This window comes from Papilio machaon, chromosome 19, assembly GCF_912999745.1.
Source record: "Papilio machaon chromosome 19, ilPapMach1.1, whole genome shotgun sequence".
NCBI classification, from domain to species: domain Eukaryota; kingdom Metazoa; phylum Arthropoda; class Insecta; order Lepidoptera; family Papilionidae; genus Papilio; species Papilio machaon.
This window is the reverse complement of record NC_060004.1, coordinates 211499-233334: the sequence shown is the minus strand read 5'-3', so window position 1 is coordinate 233334 and position 21836 is coordinate 211499. Positions and strand designations below refer to the sequence as shown.

At 38.2% G+C, this 21836-nt stretch overlaps 2 protein-coding genes across 2 annotated transcripts; both read right to left on the bottom strand.

The window, feature by feature from the left end:
• Positions 1 to 478: 478 nt before the first annotated feature.
• On the bottom strand, positions 479 to 12312 carry LOC106716302 (probable multidrug resistance-associated protein lethal(2)03659). Its single transcript, XM_045682710.1, has 30 exons — positions 12168 to 12312; positions 10076 to 10228; positions 9885 to 9947; positions 9702 to 9778; positions 8773 to 8875; positions 8345 to 8449; positions 8045 to 8147; positions 7514 to 7745; positions 7272 to 7428; positions 6826 to 7188; positions 6514 to 6655; positions 6198 to 6359; positions 5986 to 6115; positions 5803 to 5912; positions 5592 to 5717; positions 5321 to 5443; positions 5093 to 5183; positions 4824 to 4974; positions 4485 to 4570; positions 4030 to 4195; positions 3814 to 3940; positions 3567 to 3717; positions 3113 to 3349; positions 2766 to 2875; positions 2556 to 2670; positions 1766 to 2330; positions 1568 to 1684; positions 1262 to 1348; positions 949 to 1039; positions 479 to 667 (listed from the first exon to the last, which is right to left on the bottom strand). Exons 2-30 carry the CDS (start codon positions 10153 to 10155, stop codon positions 611 to 613), a joined length of 4227 nt encoding a protein of 1408 aa, XP_045538666.1. The 5' UTR covers positions 10156 to 10228; positions 12168 to 12312; the 3' UTR covers positions 479 to 610.
• Positions 12313 to 16300: 3988 nt separating this feature from the next.
• LOC106715784 (esterase FE4) lies at positions 16301 to 21085 on the bottom strand. Its single transcript, XM_014509142.2, has 4 exons — positions 20901 to 21085; positions 19778 to 19914; positions 16667 to 17946; positions 16301 to 16592 (listed from the first exon to the last, which is right to left on the bottom strand). The coding sequence occupies exons 2-4, from the start codon at positions 19907 to 19909 to the stop codon at positions 16433 to 16435; spliced, it is 1572 nt and encodes a 523-aa protein (XP_014364628.2). The 5' UTR covers positions 19910 to 19914; positions 20901 to 21085; the 3' UTR covers positions 16301 to 16432.
• Between the last annotated feature and the right edge of the window lie 751 nt (positions 21086 to 21836).

Below are 21836 nucleotides of genomic sequence, written 5' to 3'. Positions count from 1 at the left end.
CATTAAAAAAAGCAAGTACAGGTTTATTTTTTGGGAAATTGTATCATATACAACTCGGTCTCAGGTAAATTTTTAAATAAGTAAATAACCATGGTGGAGTGGTAGAAGAGAGACGAGTTGATACAAATGCTACTTTGTTCGATTTACTATGCGAAACTTTGGTTTATAGTTTGGTGCCAAACCAAGCAGTCAGTCGTTTACTAATCGTATACTTAGAAATTTAAGCATATTCTGGGCTTGGTGGCTAACTTACATTCTATTGTCAACTTCGCTTGGCTTGGCTAATGTCACGAGGAAATAGTTTTTAATTCGGCTGATGCAATTTGCCGAGTCGTTAGAGTCGTTACAATATTTTAGGGCAAATTACAGGGCTGGATGTGCACGATAACATTTACTTAATATATGTATATTAAGGTGTGTTAATGCTATTTTATTTAAAAGATTATGAAGATTATGAATTGTATTGTATATTGTATTTAATTTGATTCTTTATATTTACATTTAACGTAATATATTTTTTAATAAATACAAAAGAAACAACGATAATAAGATGCGTCGCGTCGTGTCACGTGAGTGGCGCGCTCGCGTCGCGTCGCGTCGCCCGCAGAAGTCACGACCTTGAATAATCCACAATCGCTTCTGACTTTGCTTTAAATTTCTGGTAACTCTGAAAGGCAGGTATTTTTCCATATTTAAGTAATATTATTTTAACTTAGATAATATACATTTCTATAGAAGTGTTGAAATTTGAACATAAAATAAATTCGTTATGAGTGTGTAAGTAAAATTTCCGGTGCAAAAAATAAAATAAAAATTTTCAATGATTTTCTCTAATTCCTTTAGTGCAGATGTAAGAAATTTTGAAGAGTCTACTTCTCGCTTTTATTGATATTGGTTCCGGCATAACTCATTTTATAAATGAATAATGTGTGTGTGTCAGCGTGTCACCTCGGAGGCCAACTTGTGCAGCATGGCCGCGGTCTCTGGTCCGGTTTGCTGGACTAAGGACTTGAAAATACCCGGATTATCCGCATTGTGCCTAAAAACAGGATTGTAATTTGGGTTACATAAAATGTATGTTTGTATGCATGTATGTATGTATGTGTAGCGGTCGTCGGTACCACTCGACTTATCAAATGTCGATTTTAATAATAAACAGGGAGGAGTCTCATTTGATTCAGACATCGCACTGGACATTCTTTACAATATCTTTATTTGGGATATATTTTATAAGGCGGTTTTTAGACATGCAATTAAATACCTATTTAAATGATCTTCATCTCCACGAGACCTCTGGTCTTCTGACGTCAGCAGTTCGAATGGATGACCTGATTCCACCACACGACCCCTGGAATACGAGTTAAATCAGTCGCTATTCACTACAGTTACACCAAAAGTTGATGAATGTTGATCGTTTATTAGAAGATTAAATAGGTATGACACAAAAAAGCTTGTATCAGTTTTGTTTACTATGAGTCTTGCAGGTCACAAATTTCGTCAGCGGTTTTTATAACGTTAATGTCACGGCTCAAATTCAAGATAGGTTAGTTATGTGTGTTGGTCTAACTTGTCCATGACGATGACGCGGTCGTAGTCCATGACGGTGTTGAGGCGGTGCGCGATGGTGAGCACCGTGGCCTGCGCGAACGTCGTGCGCAGCGTCGCCTGGATGTGCTCGTCAGTCCTGCAACAGCGCGGTGCGACGTCACGGCGACGTCACGGCGACGTCACGGCGACGTCGCGGCGACGTCGCGGCGACACTCACTCGGTGTCCACGTTGGCCGTGGCCTCGTCCAGCACGAGCACGGCGCGGCCGGCGAGCGCGGCGCGCGCCAGACACAGCAGCTGGCGCTGGCCGGCCGAGAGCGTGCCGCCCGCGTCGCCCACGCGCGCCGCCAGCCCGCCCGGCAGGCCCGCGGCCGCCGCGCGCAGCCGCACGCGCTCCAGCGCCGCCCACAGCTGCGCGTCGCCGTAGCGCCGCTCGGGGTCGAGGTTGTCGCGCAGCGTGGCGGCGAACAGCGCGGCCCGCTGCGGCAGCGCGCACAGCCGCGACCGCCACGCGCGCAGCCCGCACGCCTCCGCGCGCACGCCGTCCACCGTCACGCGCCCCAACACCCGCGCCAGCCGGAACAGCGCCGCCACCAGCGAGCTCTTGCCGGCGCCCGTGCGCCCCACCACCGCCACCTTCTCGCCCGCGCGCACCACCAAGCTCACGCCGCGCACGGCGTACGAGGGCTCCTCCGCTTTCTCGCATCCGACCGCCGAGCCCTCCTTCTCCTTTTTCGGTGGTTTCTCATACTCCACGAAAACGTTCTCAAATACAATTTCCCCTGATGAAAAACAAAGATGCCGGAATCGTTAGTATATTTCGTTTTTTTTTTTTTACTTCTCATCTAAAAATCTGTTCTTACTTGAAAAGTTAAAAAGAAAGAAGAAGAACAGGAAGATCTAAAAATAAAGCTACCAAAATACCAATATATTTGCAACATTTAGTATCTTCCAGAGATACATATTCAAATTTAATGATTCCTTCCCACTTTTAACAAACTACTCACCTTTCTCGGGCCACTTGTCAAAGTCTAAGTTCGGATACTGTTCTTTAAAAGCTTTCATGTCGACTTCCATAGGTTCCTCGGCTGGGAGATTGCTGTATTCCAAAATTCTTTCCACCTGAAAACGATAACTACAGATTATAATAATTACTACTTCAATAGAGATTTAGAGGTTTTTTTTTTCATGATCTAAAAAAAACATTTTTCCCGTACCGATGTCATCTGATTCTCAACATCAGCGGTCTGCCTCATGCCGAACTGGCACATGCCCACGAGTCCGATGGCCTGCGTGATGGCCAGGCCCACGTTGCCGCCGCGGTTCTCTGCAAATTTTTCATGTAATTAAATGAGGGGCAAGTACCAGACCCTGACCACACAAAATGGGTTGTATACCAAGAAATGTTAAGAATAGTAAGCCCACTTTGTCGAGTTTTTACCTTAACTTTATTCATATCAATATTTTTAATTGATATAGGTAATTTGTATTAAAATAACTAATAAAGTATGGAATTATACAAAAATTTCAAACCAATTTCCGATAGAAGATCTCAAGTTCTCACCTTCACTTGCAAATATAAAGAAACTAAATGTAACGAAGACGAGGTAGAGACAGCAGACCATGTCCATCCAGAAGCCGAAGGCCTGGTTAGTGTCGAGCACGAGGGTCCAGGCGCAGCTGTGCAGGTCCTGCAGCTTGTCGAACTCTTGCGCCAACACCCTCTGCCGCGACCTGAACGACCTGATCGTCGTCAACCCCGACACAGTCGCCGCCGCCTGGTTCAAGCTTGGGCTGCGAGCTGATAGAGTGAGAAAAAATAATTAGGACGAGTAATTGATAGTGAGAATGACTCTGTAATACGTTTTACAATCATCAAAAGGTTAAAAGATTACGAGTTCCCCACCGCGTTTACAGACTCACTATTTCCATTGTCTATAACTCGTTAATGTGATATTTCTCCTGATATTAGTAAACTGCACTCATCACTAATATTTAATTGTAAATGGGCTCCCTACCGATGGCTTCTATCCGCTTCAGCTCCCGACTGGTGCCGAGAAACAGCTCCCGCAGGAGGAAGAGCAGGAAGGCCACCACCGCGGTCGGCAGCAGCAGCCACCAGTTGGCCAGGCACACCACCACCAGCACTGACACGATTTCCAGAAAGAACTATAACGAAAGTTATGATATTTGTCTAAAGAAATTAACAAAACGTGATTTGAACGTGTAGGAAATAAAATTGTTAAAAATTCAGCAGGTACTTACACCGATACAATCTAGTAAAGTGACCGGCAAAGAGGAGTCCACCTGCCCTATGTCCTTGGAGAAGCGGTTCAGGATGCGGCCTGAGGGGTTATGGTGAAAGAACCACATCGGAGCGTTCGTAACTCCTCTGCAAACCATACACTTTCATTGGAAAAAAAGTAACTATAATTTTAAAAGTAATCTAATTATACTTTTTATTAAGCCGTAAAACGGTACCGGAACATGGAATCGTGTAAATTGATGGAGGCCTTGATGCAGATGTTGTAGAAGACGACCAGTTTGTTCCAGGTGAAGACGATGCAGACGACGATGAGAGCCCCGTATATGTAGATGCACTGTTCCCGACTCAGCTGCAAGTAGTTGGACGGATTCTGTATAGTATCTAAACAAACGTAAACACATACATGATATATGATACATTCAACAATTTTGAATACTGATAATGTAACGATTCCTTACATATTGGATGCAAGAACGAAATGTTGTTCCTCAAAGTTAATAAAGCGCTATCGACTCAACATCTTAGGATGGCTTACGAACAAAGAAACGTTTACTTACAAATAAAATTTTATTTGGAATATAGATATTAAAACTATACTGATCTACTTAAAAAAGCTACTTTATTTTTAGTCACTTTATAAGTACATAAATATTAAATGAAGTGAACTTACCAACATCGGGAAAAGTTAAATTAGAAGTGAGATTTCCTTGTGTCATATTGCGATAGTAGATGTTGTTGGATTCTTCTAGATTCACCCTGAAAGAAATTACTCATTTTACTTTAAGGTGACGCGATCCCACGTTTTTTTATAGGTTAAGTGGTTTAAGGTAATTTAGTATTTCTTCACTTCTCAGTCTATCTTCAATTTTTTTCTTATCTACGTAGTTCTTATCTTGATTTTTTTTTTATAAATTATTGATAAATTGGTGTTTCATATACTGATGTCTTAGGTATTTAGAACTTAAGTACCGTAATAGTATTCCATCTATGCTATGACTGAAAATCTTACCACTCTTTCATCCACACGTCAGTGCTGGAGTAGAAGAGCTGTGCGCAGATGAAGAGCGAGAAGAGGCAGACCATGGAAAACGCGCTGCCCCCACTCTTAACGTACGCCAGATACACGCTGCTATCTATGGTGCCCTTGTTCTGCACCTCACCTATAACTTCGTTCGTTAATGTTCCTCGAAACCGGCACGTTATTTAAAATATTCAATTTGCTTCGTGTTTCGTAGATATACTGGTGAATTGGTAGAAGTTTAAATGTTCCTAACTCACCTTCATAATCGGCGTCAATAGGATTCGCGTCATAAGAAATCTTCGATGTCACAGATATTGTACGTTTGAGACGCATTGCGTTTTCCTCCTTCTGAAAAATAATCAAACGAGTTTTTCTCAATTTTTAATTGAAAATGTATCAATATATAATTTTGAGAGGAGCCATGCTTGTTTTCGCCGCTAATTTTCGTTGAATTGTTAGTACATTGTAGCAGTAATTTTACCTACCAATTTCTCATCGTTTTCCTTTGCTTTCTTCTGTGTACCCTGGTTTACCTCAACATTTTCAACTAGCCTCTCAAATTCTAGTAAAGTTTCCTGAAGTTCCGAGTAAGTGCCCTGTGCAACAATCTGCAGAAATGTTTAACAATAAAAATCATGTCAAAAGTAGGAGCTATTTACATTATATCGTGCTTGCCAAGATAAATAGTGAGATCGTATGACAAGGGCACGAAGATCGGCCCGTGACGTGACCGATGTAGTCACAAATGGAGCTAACCATGCCGTCGCGCATGACGCACATGTTGTCAGCGTGGCGCGTGTACTGCGCCTGGTGCGTCACCAGCACCACCGCGCGATCTCGCAAGAACCCACGGACGCATTTTTCGTAAATTGCCTGCGCCACCTAGAAGCGTATAAAATATTCATTTCATGTTTCATGTTTTTACATTTTATCACGACTGAAGCTTTTATTAGATTTTAGCACGAACCTTAGCATCTACAGCTGCCAGCGGGTCGTCGAGTAGATAGAGATCCGCCTGCTGATAAACGCAGCGAGCCAACGACACACGTGCTCTCTGCCCACCCGACAGAGAAGAGCCTGACAGAAAATGTGACATAAAATCATCATTGGTATAGGCAGAAGCAAATAACTATTGACCCCTTGTCCTCACCTCTCTCACCGACAACGGTTCTGTCACCGTGGGTCAAAATCTCGAGGTCGCTCTGCAATTGGCAGCATTCCAGTACCATCTTATAGCGCTGCATATCCATTTCCTCGCCAAAGAGTATGTTCTGACGTATCTAGAAGACGAAGAAGAGTTATTACCAGATTAATTTTAAAGCTACATAATATATTTGAGGCAAGGAAAGTAGTTGTTTATACGGATGCGTCGAAGAGCCAGGGTTCCTGTGCGGCGTAGGCGAGGCGTGCGTCGACGAGCAATGTGCCGGCGCACTGTGTCAGCTCCCGCAGCACGGCTTCCAGTAGTGTTGTCTTGCCCGCGCCTACCGCACCCACCACTGTCGTCAAGGTGCCAGCTCGAATCTAAAATATGTTATCATATCGCACAACAAAGTCAACTATCTAAAGCCTAACACCTAAGTTCCGCTGCAATCAAAACAACTATAAAACTTAATGTAATTATTGTCCGTGCACAAATAAACACCGATCATTTAAAAAATTTCTTTTTTATACTTACTATTAAATTGATATCCGTGAGAGCTGGTATATTATTCGCTTCATCACCAGAAGACTTCCACCTAACGGAGAAGTTCTCCATTCTTACTAAGACGTCGGACTTTACGCTTGTCGTTTTTAACTCAATTTCTTCTTCTGGTGGCCTGAAAAAAATGTTTTTCAAAATTTATCCACTGCACCTTAAATATATTTTTATGGTATTTAAATCAAGTTTACAAGAACCATTAAATTTTAGATTTATTCTCTATTTACGCGTTGGAGTATTTTTATTAAATTCATATATTTAATTTCGAAACTTTCTTTTTTCACTTACTCAGTGTGTACTTTTTCATACACGCCATTCTTGTGCACCGGCTTGCTCTCCTCGTGAATACGTAATAAGTCGACACCGTCGTTGTTGTTTACCTCCGGCAGCAATAGAAACTCCTGCATCCTCTTCACGCTCACGTAAGCTTCCAACACGAAAGCAATCGCCATCGGCAGGAAATCCACCAGAGTATACTTGAGGTTCTCATAGTAGTAGAATATGACGAAAACCTTCGCCGCCGTTAGGTCGTTGTCGAAGTAAATGAAAGAAAGAATGCTAATAAATATGGCAACTTTCGTATTCAATTTAACACAAGATGTCATGACTGCGTGCAACCAGCACATCTTTTTCAATATCTTCATTTCTTGTCTGAAACGCAAACCGCATATATTTTAAAAACCAGAGAAAGAACTGAGCATTTGTTATTTCAGATGGATACACTTAGTCCTTACTTTCTGGCTTCACCAATGATTTTGGAGAAAGCGTTCTCCCAGGCGTACATCTTGATGGTTTCGATGCTCTGTATCACCTCGTTCATCAGCCGGATGCGGTTATCCGTGAGTACGGTCGTCCGATGCCGCAGCTTGCTCGAGATTGTACCGAGATAGCCTACAAATTGTACAAAACTATTTATAGCAAGCATGCTAAGTCTATAGCCAGTAAAATCTAGTGAGTTGACCGTGTCACTTAGTACCTTGAAGTGGTATAAAGAGAAGTAGAAAGGCGACTCCAAAGAGAGTGGAGACACCGATCTGGCGATACATGAGGTAGACTATGAAGGCGCTCTCTATGGGCGTGCGGACTAAGTCAACGAGGAAGAGGATGGCCATGTCGAAGCGCTGCGCGTCTGTAGTCAGCAAATTGATGACGTGGCCCGCCAGGCCCTCAGACGCTTGCCCGCCTACTGTTAAATCAAGTCGTAACAGCTGTAATGGTATAATTTTAAACATATATGAATCTAGAATATGACTTCATAATTATCATTGAAAAAGAGTTTTGTGTAATTGATGGTCCTTTGAGTCAGAAATCAAATCTTTTTCTTTAATTGTTATTTTCCATTGTAATAATTTATATTCGTGACTCTGCAAAATAAATCTTTCCCAAAGCAACATAACTTCAATATTGGATGAAAAAAAATCAGTTATGTTATTTTGTCACGAAGTAATAGAACGTTTTTGTCACGTATTTAACATATAAAACATTACACAAACACGTTCAACCTTACCTTTCGATAAATTAGAGATGAACAGGCAACTCTCAACTTCATACTCATCGCTAGCATCCAAACGAAAAACGGATGCATTATTATTGCGTTCACCAGCTGCAACCTGAAAATGTTAATATTGTTATATAACGTACTTCTTAAATCGATATAGGTAATATAGCGCCCAAAGATCATCTCACAACATTGACAGTAATTACCAAAAACCAATATAGATATTTTACTAGGTACACATATTAAAATTGCAACAAAAACACAATTAAGGCCGTATTGACTTAGATAATACCAGATGGAGAGACGTACCCGACCACACCAAATGCGTAGAGATAGGCGTGAGACTCCGGTATACCGGAGTTCGAGGAGGAGAAGTAATTGATCATGCCCTCCAGACACATCGGTATAGATAATCTAAATACAAAAGTTATTATAAAAACACGAACAAAATTATAAAATTATTTAAATTCCAATAAAAGTCACCATTCAACATAGAGCAAAAAGTTCCACACAGTAATTTGCTTTTTGTTATCAGTCGCAGAGGTCAAGGTCTTCCATTCTTCCCTTTTGCTTCTCATTTTGTCTATATTATAGCTAGGAGTATTACAAATTACTACGACGTATATTCAGGGACAACGGTAGACTGTTGATATCAGGAGGACCACTTGCGCATTCGCTACCATCTTGTATGAAGGAATGGGGAAATAAACAAGAAAACAAAAGTTGGACACACTTACCTTATGGTACTTTCAACTAAAGAAAATATTAAATTTCCAACAATAAACTTGTACCCGTAGACTGCTACTATTGCTTTCAACAAGGACGCATTGCCGCCACTCTCTGGATAAATAGCGTTTCAATATAATTTATGCAATAAGTATTCTTTACCTATTGTATATCTGCATGGGATGGTACCTATAATTATATATTTACTTCGCCTTAAGAGGACAAAAAGAGCTGTTCTGAAAGTCATGCTCCACAAACAGTATTGATATCCGACTACCCAGCTATACAAAGACATTTCACTGTCCGACAGCTATGTGCGTTAAATATCACCCTTCGTGTACACTCGACACTTTCTTATGAACCAGCGTCATTTAAGAACAAACGACGTAAGCATCTGGTTTGCCCTCCTGTCACTATCAAAACTGCTTTAGCAAGCCTTAGTTACCCCAGTATCAGTTGTCACCTTTATAACACCATCAATAAAGCTTGTAATATATATCCCCTTCCCTATCTTAAATGTAAAAGAACAGTAAAATGTTACCTACAGCAATTAATCTACGATGAGAGTGAAGAACTTTTTACAATTCGACCTTAGAACATGTATTTTTTTCCTCACTTTTATATCTTGTAACGATTGTAACGTATGTTTAATTTTCAATAACAATTTAAATTTGTAAGCGGGAGCGCACTTGCATAATATACTCGTAAAACCAAGCGAAAATAGTCTATTAATCTACAATAATGCATTTTTTCAAATTCGTCCTTTTTCAACCAGAGTAAAAAAATATTGAAATACAAAAGTTTGAAAAACTATCACGGGAACATAGCCCGCGTTCAGTGCACTGTAAAAATAAGTAAACTCTGGTCTGGTATTTCTGCTTGTGTGTTATTTCATATATTTAATTTTATTTGTCATATATGTCAATGAGTAAATAGGAACCTCGTTTCGTCAACTGGTATTTCCAGCTGGCGCCGAGCGTGTCGCCGCGCGGCGCCGCCCTGTGCCCCGGCGTGCATCTACACATTAGAAAAAAATAAATTTAAACAAAAATAAACTCTCACACCCGGCACATACATAATCTGATTTTACAGACAAAATTGAATTAAAATTAATAAATCTTACCTGTACAAATCTGAAATAGTTAGTTCTCCTTTATGACCTTTCACGAATATACCACGCGTGTACCTAGTAAAAAAGTTTGGTATTACATAAAAACCTTTACTTAATAATTCAAAGATTTCAGCAATTTTAGATGGATTTCAAATAGCAGTAAGGTTAGATATCAAAAAAAAAAAAACAGAAAAAATCTTTACCAAAAGCATAACTTCGACAATATATTAGCACTTTCTCGGGGATTCTGTTGCCGATTCGTGTCGTAGTGGCCGGGGTCCATCGTGACGTACCTAGGCGGTATCTACCTGGATGCGCTGGGCTTGCACTATACAGCACTCAACTAAATGTTAATCCTAGAACATATTTTCTTATGGGAATTGTATTTCTGTTTACGAGTTTAGTGAAGGTGATTCGATAAGCCACCTGGCGGCTTGCTGGCTCAATATTAGCCAACAATCAGAAGAGCTTTGTCAGTACATACGATTAATCAAATTGGAGTGTCTGTATGCAATATAAAAAATCACCATATTTCGTACACATGATGTATTAACTTATAAGGAAAAGTCTATTTTAAAAATATCTATCAGCATTCCGCGTTTGTTCCGGGTAATCCCCGGAACGTCAGGACCGGTTGTTATGTGACATTTACTGGACGGCAGCTGATGTGTGGGAGTGTAACTTAGGCCAATTTTTTACTTATTAATTTTAATATATTTTTTCAAGTTTTAATTTCTTAGGTCTTAGACATTTTTAAATTTTTCAAATCGATGAAACCGTTTGGACTAAGCATGCAACGAACATACAAACATACCCAAGTAAATAATACCATCCTATCTGGAAGGCAAAAAGAATAAAATTTACAGTATAATCTCTATTAAAGCCTCGATAATCTGTGAAATGGTCATGCTATAATTATAAGACTAGGTCATGGGAGTTAAAAAACAGTAATTTAAACGGTAGTTACAAGTGACTCTACCGATTCTCCTAGCGATATTGATCGTTGTTTTAAATATGCAGTTGACTATGACGAAAGATCATCCATACCCTCATCGAAAAATACATAAAGCAATAATATTATACGTATAAAGTATTAACTAAATTTGTATCAAATGTTAGTTTCGTTTGACAAACATAATTATTTTTGTATTCATAATACTAGCAAAGAAATCCAACTTCGTTCAAAAACTAGTTCTTTTCACCAATTTCGTTCGTTCAAAAACGGTGATGTGGTGAACTTAAATGGTGATACATAATTAAACGTTTATTTTAAATAGTATTTATAGCGGTACAGTCCTTGTGTGTGATAATGCTTATGACCAGGCCGGTCATAAGGATTATCATCTTAATTCCTTTATTGCTTATTAATATAAACAGGAAACGTCCAGAAAGTAACATTTAAAGTAATATCATAGATAAAAGTGATTCATTAATTCGAATATCCTCACCTATATTTAGGTAACATTGTTCAGGTGAATCTTAAGATAATTTAAATTATATCAATAAATTATTAAAGTGCAGACATAATACGAAATGTAGTATCGCGCGAAGGTACTCTATTAACAGTTGGACTTTAACACTTTTACTGCTACACTCAGAATTGTGAGATGGTTACTGAGGGCGGCTCTTAGTGTGGACTTTATATGAGATATCTACGCTCAGGGACATCTTTAATAAGTAAATACTTAAACAAAAGAAACGAAAGAAAAAAAAAAAACGAAGAAATAATAAATAATTTTAAACAAAATGCACTGAAAAGTAACAAAATAATATCATCACCCTCGAAAGTAAGAAAGTTCACCATTTTATACCTGAGATGACTTAACCTGGTTACGTTTAATTTCCTACCTAGGCCGAAACCGACGCCAAAATAACAACAGTTTTAGAATATAACAGTTTCTTTTTCTAAAAAAAAATGGTTATTGTCAGAAAACTATAAAAGATAGATATAAACTATTACAGACTTTTATATAGCACATTTAAAGAGCTCTACAATTCTTTCATACATATTTTTAACGTAGGTCCTATACTTTAGTCTTTAGTAAGCAAATGTTACATTTTCCACAGAGTTTTTGACAAGATTTATTAGGAAAAACTCAAAATCTACTGGATACTTTTAACTTTAAAAAAAAAAAAAACGGGATCAAACGACACGCAATACCTATCGAATAAGAAAAGAATTATGAAAATCGATCAACGAGGAGAGAAGTAACAAAAGTAAAAAAATCATACAGACAAATTGAGAACGTCCTCCTCCTTTTTGAAGTTGGTCGCAAAGTCAAGTTGTTCACTTACATTGTGAGGTATAGAGCGTGGCGGTAGCGCGACAAATTCCTGAATAACTTTCTTCCATCAAGGTTATAAAAAACAGTACAACGAGATGGCTAAACAGTTTTTTAACTGTGATATTTCAAACAATGACGGATCGCGGAGTTAGTTTCTTTTTTCTAAAACTGGCGCTGGCGACTGAACGCAGCAAAAAACCGCCACAAACTGAATGGCGAATATAAAGTAACCTTCCTCGACCAGTCATAGTCATAGCGTTTATCAAAAAAACCTATCTCGTGTCAGCTAACAGCTGTAGAGTAGATTATAGAGAATGTAATGTTTCTGGGTAATATTAAATGATACCTTTATGTCCATGTGACTTAATATTATGAAATGTGAGTGTGACAATATTTTAGGAGGCTTTGAATCCGATCCAAAGTGTCAACTCTATGTAACATCCTAGGCAACCAGAGGTCGACAACCTTAACGATCTTAATGAATGCGTAAGTTTAGATGTATTGACTGATGTTTGTTATTATGTTTGTATATGCAGAACGGCTAAATGAATGTCGCTGAAATTTTACATATATATGTAAAACATAGTCTTGCGATGTTATGACCACCAGCCACAAGTGTTAAAGAGTTTAAATACTGGTATCTTTTTTAACGAATCGTTTAGACTAGGAAGGGAAGTACACCTAAAATTATCAGATTACTACATCAGTGTGATGAGATTTGCGCATTCTGTATTTTCTTCTTCTTTGAAATCATCAACATTCGAAGTGCTTTGCGATTACATTTGTCATACACAATGACAGCTGTATTGTGACTACTGACTACTATTGTCCTTGTTTCACTTAAATCAACAGTTGTCGTCAGTCATAATGTTTCGAAGAAACAAATTAACTGCACGTCGTATCAATAATAAATAATTAAAATGATAAACACGAATATAATAAATTGGATACGTACGTATAGTGATAATTTTATATTAAAACGTACAGACATATCAAAAACAGACGAAGGGTGTTTCGTGTCTGCTGTGTCTGCCTGATGACACAACTGTGGGTTTTTCCTAATCGCGATGCGACTTAAAGACAATAAGATCCCTGTTCCACTAAGTGACTAGCCGCAGCGGCAACGCGATATTTGTGTAAAAGGGTTCCTAGGAGTCACTACACTATACTATATAGAGCATTCTAACTCTATAGATATTGTTTTTTGTACACGGTAATACAGTGAGACGAATAAGGATTTAGGGTAAAATAGAAAATTGTTATTATTATTATACATATACTAGCTGTTGCCCACGACTCCGACCGCGCGCAGTTAAAAAAAAACTGAAAAATAGATGTTGTCCGATTCTCAGACCTACTGAATATGCTCACAAAATTTCATGAGAATCGGTCAAGCCGTTTCGGAGGAGTACGGGAACGAGAACTGTGATACGAGAATTTTATATATTAGATGTACAATGATACACAGTATAGTATAGAAGTTTGTCAATCTTCAAACATTTACAGCACTAAGCGGCAAAGAGCAAATCTTTGCGCAATTTTAAGTGAACGTGTAACCTCGCGAGCCGTGGCGTCGATTGTATGACATTAAAGTTCATTCCTCGACGAGCCTTACCAAGAATTCAATTAACAAGAAACAAGTAACCGTTTTGTTAATTGCTTGAAGTTAATATTATTGATGACGAAAATATACAGACTGTATTGCGTCCATTAAAACATAATATAGGATAAATTAGTGACAGACGTGTATAAAATATATGTACAGTGTCGTTAAATTTCACCCCTGTTCATAAGCCCTAGGCCTAACATATTAACCTTCTACAAAAAGAACCAAAATACCGATGAATACGTCACAAGACATAGGGAATGTAAATAATATTACTCGAAGTCGTAGTTAGTCACTCATTCAAGCGAAACGCTGTCAGCCACTATCTCTATATCGTGGCTCCAGCGCCATCGCTGCTATCTTGTTTCCTGGCCATATCATATAATGTTATACGTTATGTCGCGTCGCCGCCAGAGGTGTGTAAATCAGTTCTGAAAATAAGACTTCAACCGTTGAGCTGCGGCTCAACAATGAAATTGACAGCTCACGGTTCAATGCGATTCTAAAGACTGCGAGTTATCCGGCGAGTCGCAGAGTGACTAATTATGATGAGCTCGCGACACGTTAAAACAGACTGCGTGCTATACATCTCATGTTCCCTTAAGCTGCGAACCGGTTCACTAATCTGCTTCACAAATGCGAACCGAGAGCTGATCTGCCAGTCATCAAATTTAGTTAAGTTACAAATGATTAGTCGCAACTGACTATATTTGTAATCGCTCTTCGTTCTACTATCAAATTGCACAACTATTTCGCCATTATTATTTTGCAACAAGTCGCCTCAACGTCCTTAAATTGGCAGACATCAACACTTTTTATTGTTTTAACGTTGCGTCTAATAAATCATTCATCGTCATATCTGAGCTGACGTACCAGACTTTACGGAAAACTGGCGGAGCTCGCGACTTCATCCGCCGTAAATACTGTCTTCTGGTAGCATTTAGGCTAATTCTTTTACTTAAATTTATAAAACTTTACAAAAAAACCATATTTAAATTACAAAATATTCATATACAAGCGTGAAGTGAAAGTAATTCTGCGTTTCGTGTGATGAGTCTGAGTTCCGGAGTCCTAATTTTAGTCCTCTTTCCTTTCCCGCTCTTTTCTTATAAGGTAAGCATATAAATGGGAAGCGCATTTGACAGATGAGTAGACGCTTATAAAGGGGAAATATTCTCTTTGTGTGTTTCTCTTCCTCTGTCCATTAAAGGTAGGCAACGCATCTGCAATTGCGGATGTCTATGGGCAAAGGTCGCTTCACCATTTCGGCAAATTCAGGTGGTCGCTTGCTCGTTTGCCAGCATACAATATAAGTAAAACACAAGCCCTACATATAAACTTTCATCCCCTAATGATTTATATCAAGTTAACATCATAATTAAATTATGATCAAAGGCATGTTAAGGTTAACATTCAAAATTTTATTTGACCTAAAAAAAAAGTAACAATTTTAATTACGTTTTATTTAAATGATGATTAAAATACTTTGAGCTTAAACAATAGCTATTGAGATCCTCTAACTCCATATAGCGTTTGATCCGTCCATTTAGAATCACCTGTTTATCTGGCCTTGTCAAGAAACATTGTAATGTTTTGTAAGTATATTTTTATAAGGGAAAAGATATGCTAGAGTTTATACTAGAGATTATAAAAAAGAAAGAAAGAAAGTAAATACTTTTAACAATAGAAAAAATGTATTTCCCAAAATTATTTATTTCTATAATAAAACAAAATACAAACTTAACAAAAAAGATAACAAACTCGTTTTATGCTCGAATTACATTTTTTGTATTATTTAAATAGATAATGTACGAAATTGTGAACAATCAAAATTATATTCTCATATATTTAAATACAAATTTACAAATTCAAACGTATGTTATATACACATATAATAAACAGAATTCTTTAACTTTCAAGTTATCACAGAACTTTGTTACTTATTTATAGTGAAAGTAGAATAAATAAAGTAAGTGAATATATAAAGTAAATAGGCTTTATTATCTATGTAAAGCGTCGTCGTCAGCTCATATATGTTCCCACTGAGGGGGTCGGTGCCTACAAGTTAGGAGAGGCTAGGACATAAGTAAACCACGCCGGCCCAGTGTCAGTTAATATATCACACATTTATATTTATTATTAATAAAAAAATAAAAAGTAAAATTAAATAATAGTAGTAAATCCATCACCAAACCTCACCAATGTAAACGATAGACAACAACCTCTGGAATAGAGATCTTAAAACTAAATTATATTTGGTAACCACAACCTGTACAAACATTTAGCGAAAGAAATCGAACATGTGTTAACAGTGTAAAAATTGTGATGGAATAACACAACATCTATGACACCATTATTTCATTTATGACCATAACACTTTTAGATAATTTTCCGCGACTAGAGCGACATAAAAAATGACTCCAAAGTTACATTGAGAATCAATAAATAAATTATAAATCAATTTTATATAAAATATTGTTATAAGAAACAATACAATAAATTAAGGTGAATAAAATTATTATATTAATGTTTCGACTTTGATGTAATTTATGCGATACTAATATATTAACAATGTATAAAAATATACTTTGTCATAATATGTTAATGTATATATTGTATTACACTCAATATAAACACGTACAATTGATTCATGTTGACTTTTGCACAAATCATAGTTTACATCTTTCTCCCATAAGTTTGTTCCAAAGACAATATCTCTCCCAATTGGGGTTAAACACCAACTTGATCTCGTCGTCGACATGCAGCGTGTACTTATTCTTCTCGTCGTATGGTAACCACTGCACGGGCTGCTTCTTCCACGTCGGTTTTCTATTCAAATAAAACAAAATTACCAAACTTCCTACCATCATTATAATAAAGAAAATCGAATTCAAACTTCTTACCCGTTCTTAGCGAAATTACACCAAGCTTCGGTGAGGAAATCGACGATCTTTTGATCTCTTTCAGTACATTTGTCAGCCTTGCTCTTCCTATAGAACAGGTACTGTATGAGGTCGCCGTGCGTCGCGCCCGACAGGCCCAGCTTCTTCATCAGACTGGTGTTCATGTTGCCCGCGTACGAGAAGTAACAAAAATAAACATCTTCTATATATTTGGACATGTGTTCCATAAACATAACGGTGTCTCTGGCGAAGTACGCGTCCGAAACCAAATCTAAGTAAGCTTCTTTATAAATTCCTTTACCCTTAAAGTAAAACTCGTTTAGACTTTTAGCAAACTTCACCGATCTCGGCGTATCGTATTTTATACATGTAAAACGTGGAATGAAGTACTGAAGATTAGTCTGAAACTGGATGTCGCCTTTGTCGTTTCTCGACAAGAACAGCGCACCTTCGTGCGAATTCAATGTGGTGAGAATCGGCATTCTGTTGATACGATTCTCCCGAATTGAAACTATCGCATACTCGTCGATAAATCGTTCGATTCCTTCAAATTGTTTCTCAACGACCGGTAAGAGATTCGCGTTGATAACATACGAGGGGCGATCCACTTCGGCGCTGATCATAGCAAAGATTAGATCCTCGACGGGTGCGTTCATAAGAAATTCATATAAACTCCTCGTGCCGGTCAGCTCCTGTCCCAGTAACTTGGCGATATGTTGGGCTTTCTGCACAGGGTCCTCCTCCACCATGACCAAGTCCGACAGCAGGTTTCCCGACTGCGAAATTATCTTATGACACAAGCCACTCGTCATTTTAGAAGTTAAATAGAAAGTGATGATTGCCGAGCCTGCGCTCTCGCCGCACGCCGTTATATTGTTCTCGTCACCATTGAAGTGTTTTATATTATTTTTCACCCATTTTAAAGCCATCACGGTATCTTTCATGCCGGCGTTGCCGGGAACTTCTGGCGTGTGTAAACAAAGAAAACCGAATATGTTCAATCTGTAATTAATGGTTACAAGGATGACGTCATGTTTCAATATGTAGTCGGGCTGGTAGTAATCTCCGTAGCCGACGAGAAACCTTCCGCCGTGAACAAAAAACATAACTGGAAGTTTGTTCAGTTTCTCCGCCGGTAAGCTTGGCGTGTAAACATTTAAATAAAGACAATCTTCGGAACCGATCAATGCTTTTGGGGAATAAGGATTGATTTGTGCACATTTGTTGCCAGGTTTTGTGGCGTCACGCACCCCAGTCCATTTTTCCGGTTCTTGAGGGCACTGAAATAATAAGACAACAATATTTAACATGATGAGCTCAGACGGCGTACCTTTTTTTCTAAATTTAAATTTAATTATATTCACTAACAGACCTCTTGTAGACCTCGAAAAAGCATACGATAGGGTTCCGAGGAAGGTTTTGTGGTGGGCTTTGAAAGTGAAAGGAGTGCCTGGGAAATACCTGCAGCTTATTCGTGCTATGTATTGTCGAGCCAATACACACATCCAGTCCGCTGTTGGCGATAGTGACAGGTTTGGTGTCTCGGTAGGCCTACACCAGAGTTCGGCTTTAAGTCCGTATCTCTTCCTCCTGGTAATGGATGCGCTAACATCAGACATACAGGAGGAAGCACCCTGGTGTATGCTTTATGCTGATGACATCGTGCTTGTCGGGGAGGATGAATGCGAGGTGCAGAGCAGGTTGGAAAAATGGCGAGATAAATTGGAGAGAGCTGGTCTTAAAATCAGCAGAACCAAAACTGAACATTTGTTCTGCGATTTTGGTGGTCCGACCAGCTTTTCTCCAATCGCTTTAAATGGTGTTGACCTACCAACCTGCTCCGATTTTAAGTACCTCGGTTCACTCGTCCAATACGATGGCGGTGTTGACCGGGATGTGAAAAGCCGAATAAATGCAGGTTGGATGAAATGGCGACAGGTCACCGGTGTGACTTGTGATCCAAGAATGCCACCCAAGCTTAAGGGACAGATCTACAAGTCAATCGTAAGACCTGTCTTATTGTACGGATCTGAATGTTGGGCCACCAAGGTTTCGGATGAAAGAAGATTGCATGTAGCTGAGATGCGTATGCTAAGATGGATGTGTGGTGTGACAAGAAAAGATAAAGTTAAGAATGTGCATATCAGAGGAAGTTTGAAAGTAGCGCCAGTTATCGAGAAATTGAGGAGCAGAAGGTTAGCGTGGTTTGGACATGTTATGCGGAGGGATGATAATCATATAAACAAAAAAGTAATGATATTGAATGTGGATGGCTATAAAGGTAGAGGAAGACCAAAGAAAGTATGGATGGATTGTGTGAAAGAGGATATGCGTAAGAAGGGGGTAAATTCAGATATGACGGCTGATAGAGATGTATGGAGGAGTAGTACATACTGTGCCGACCCTCCATAGGGATAAGGGCAGGTTGATGATGATGATGATGATGATTCACTAACAAAAAAGATTGAACAACGTAATTAAGAAACGGTTGATCGTCCGGTGACGGCACCGACTAGTTTCGGACCCATCGGGGGTCCATCTTCAGGGCGAGTGTTTAATCCGAGGACTTCGCGGTCGCGTCGCATCTCGCACTGCGGGCCATAGCGCGTAGCGTGCGGCTCGAGGGGGCGGCGGGCGCGGGGGGCGCGGTGGCCGTTGCGTGCGTCGGCGACGGCGATGTCGACGAGTTCAAAATTGATGAGTCACTATTGTTGTTAACATTAAACGGGGCGCAAAACGTACTGACGATGTCCGACACGTATTCAACACCATCTTCGTTGTTCTTCTGCTTCGATCAGTGACTCATCAATTTTGAACTCGTCGACATCGCCGTCGCCGACGCACGCAACGGCCACCGCGCCCCCCGCGGCCGCCGCCGTTTCTTAATTAATTTATTATGATGTCTCACGAAAGTTTAAACAATTTAACGTAATTAAGTTTTAGATAAATTAATGTATTGCATTGAATGAAATCTAGGTAGAATATATAATTCATGGCAATCCAGTTCCCCCGTTTTACTACATAAGAAAAACCAGGATAGCTATGTACTAAAAAGGAAGGTATTAAATCAATTTTAACAATAGTTTTTTTGGGAACCTTTTTGAAACTTACCCTAAAACGCAATTTCCCGACAGGAGGTTTGGCATATGGTATTCCTTCGAAACTGTAGTACTTCTTTCCATAATATGTGGTACAAACCTTGCCTTCTAATGTCCCTTGCTCTACAGTCACCCAACAACTCATATTTTCTACCAGGATAAAGTAAATGATACTTTACATTCAAAACAATTGTAAAAAAAATACAAAAAGAAGATGAGAAGTCATACAAAGAAACAAAATTGCATAATTTTGTAATTAATTGTGTTCAAGTACGAAGTATCTCCGCCATTTGATCTTATCTAAATTGTATGTTATGATCATTTTATTTAATGAAAAACTGTATTTACAACTAGAATATAAATTGTTTTTTGGATTTAAATTAATACATATTGAAGTAGTGGGATTTTGTTTTATAGATCTTTTCTTGTGATATGTTTTATACTGGGGGAAGATAATCTGCCTTTTTCTGTATAAGACAGATAAGAGAGATAAGACAGACATATTATCTATATATATATAAAAGAAAGTCGTGTTAGTTACACTATTTATAACTCAAGAACGGCTGAATCGATTTGACTGAAAATTGGTGGGCAGGTAGCTTAGAACCAGGAAACGGACATAGGATAATTTTTACCCCGTTTTCTATTTTTTATTCTGCGCGGACGGAGTCGCGGGTAAAAGCTAGTTTTTTATAAAACACAAATTTCTTTATGAGTGGACACTAACCAGCTATTGGTGCATTTTTTATTATTAATTATATCAAGAACATTAAATACACAAGGGATTTTCAAAGATTAAATTGACATATGTATGTATAATATTGTACAGGATTTTTATTGTGAATGTATCAGAAGTACAAAGTTCAAATAAGATTCATTTGGAATAGAAATGACATAAATTCAGTAAATTAATTTCTGTTTCTTTCTTTTTCCTTAACAGATTTTATGTAATGGTAAATTTAAAATGAATTCACTCTAAATTGTGTTCTGTTTTATTAAATTTAATTTTTACTGCTTCAGGTATTCTTTAACAAAAGAGTATTCAAACCACATCAAATAAACCCTTATCCCTTACCCTTATAATTTAGTTAATTACGTTTTTAATGGTCTATCCTTAAATAAATATACCTTAATACCTGATATTCAATACAACAAAATCTTCAAAAACTTAGTCAAAACTTATATCTGAGTAACTTTCCGTTTAAAAATAAATTCTTCACTGGTCACTGACAAACGATAGCTCGACTCGATTGCAAAAATATAAAATAAAGGCTGAAAGAATATTGTACATGCAAATTAATTCAAATAACCTAGGCCACTAATAGGAGGTAATAACTCATAAGTTTTGTTGACTTTTTTTAGGTTAAATTGTGACTTTGACAGCTGAATGCTGTCAAAGTCACAATTTAACTCAAAGAGCATAAAAAAAGATGTAACTGATCGGTGTCCTATCTTATTAATGTTAATATTTTAAATGCGAAACGTGGGCGACAACTAGTATAAAATAAAAATACATATTTTAGTAAAACAATAATAATTTTTTTTGTTGTCTATTTGTTGGAATGTATGTGTATCAAACTTATTAATCATAATTTTCTGCGCGGTCGTACAAAACTACAAAAAATGTTAGAATTTTGCACAGGAGGAATACCTGGATATATCTTATCCCTAAGGGTAAGTTATATCCAGGTTAGTTGTGTCCTGGGGGTTCAGGAGGAATAGAAGGACCAACCAGCCGTAAATTCGATTCCACAAAACTTGCAGCAAAATACTATAATACCATCATCATCATCTATCTGTGCCCTTGACCGTTCGGAGGGTCGGCATAGTATGTACCACTCCTCGATATCTGAATGACGATCTTCGTCATATCTGCATGCACCTCCATCTTACGCATATCCTCTTTCGTGTATTCCATCAATGCTTTCTTTGGGATTCCTCTACCTTTGTAGCAGCCATCCACGTTCAATCTCATTCGATCTCAATCTATGTAAAATAAAATATTATAGTACAAAGCAATTAAAATATGTTGTTATATAAAACAATACAATAAAAAACTTATAAATAAAAAT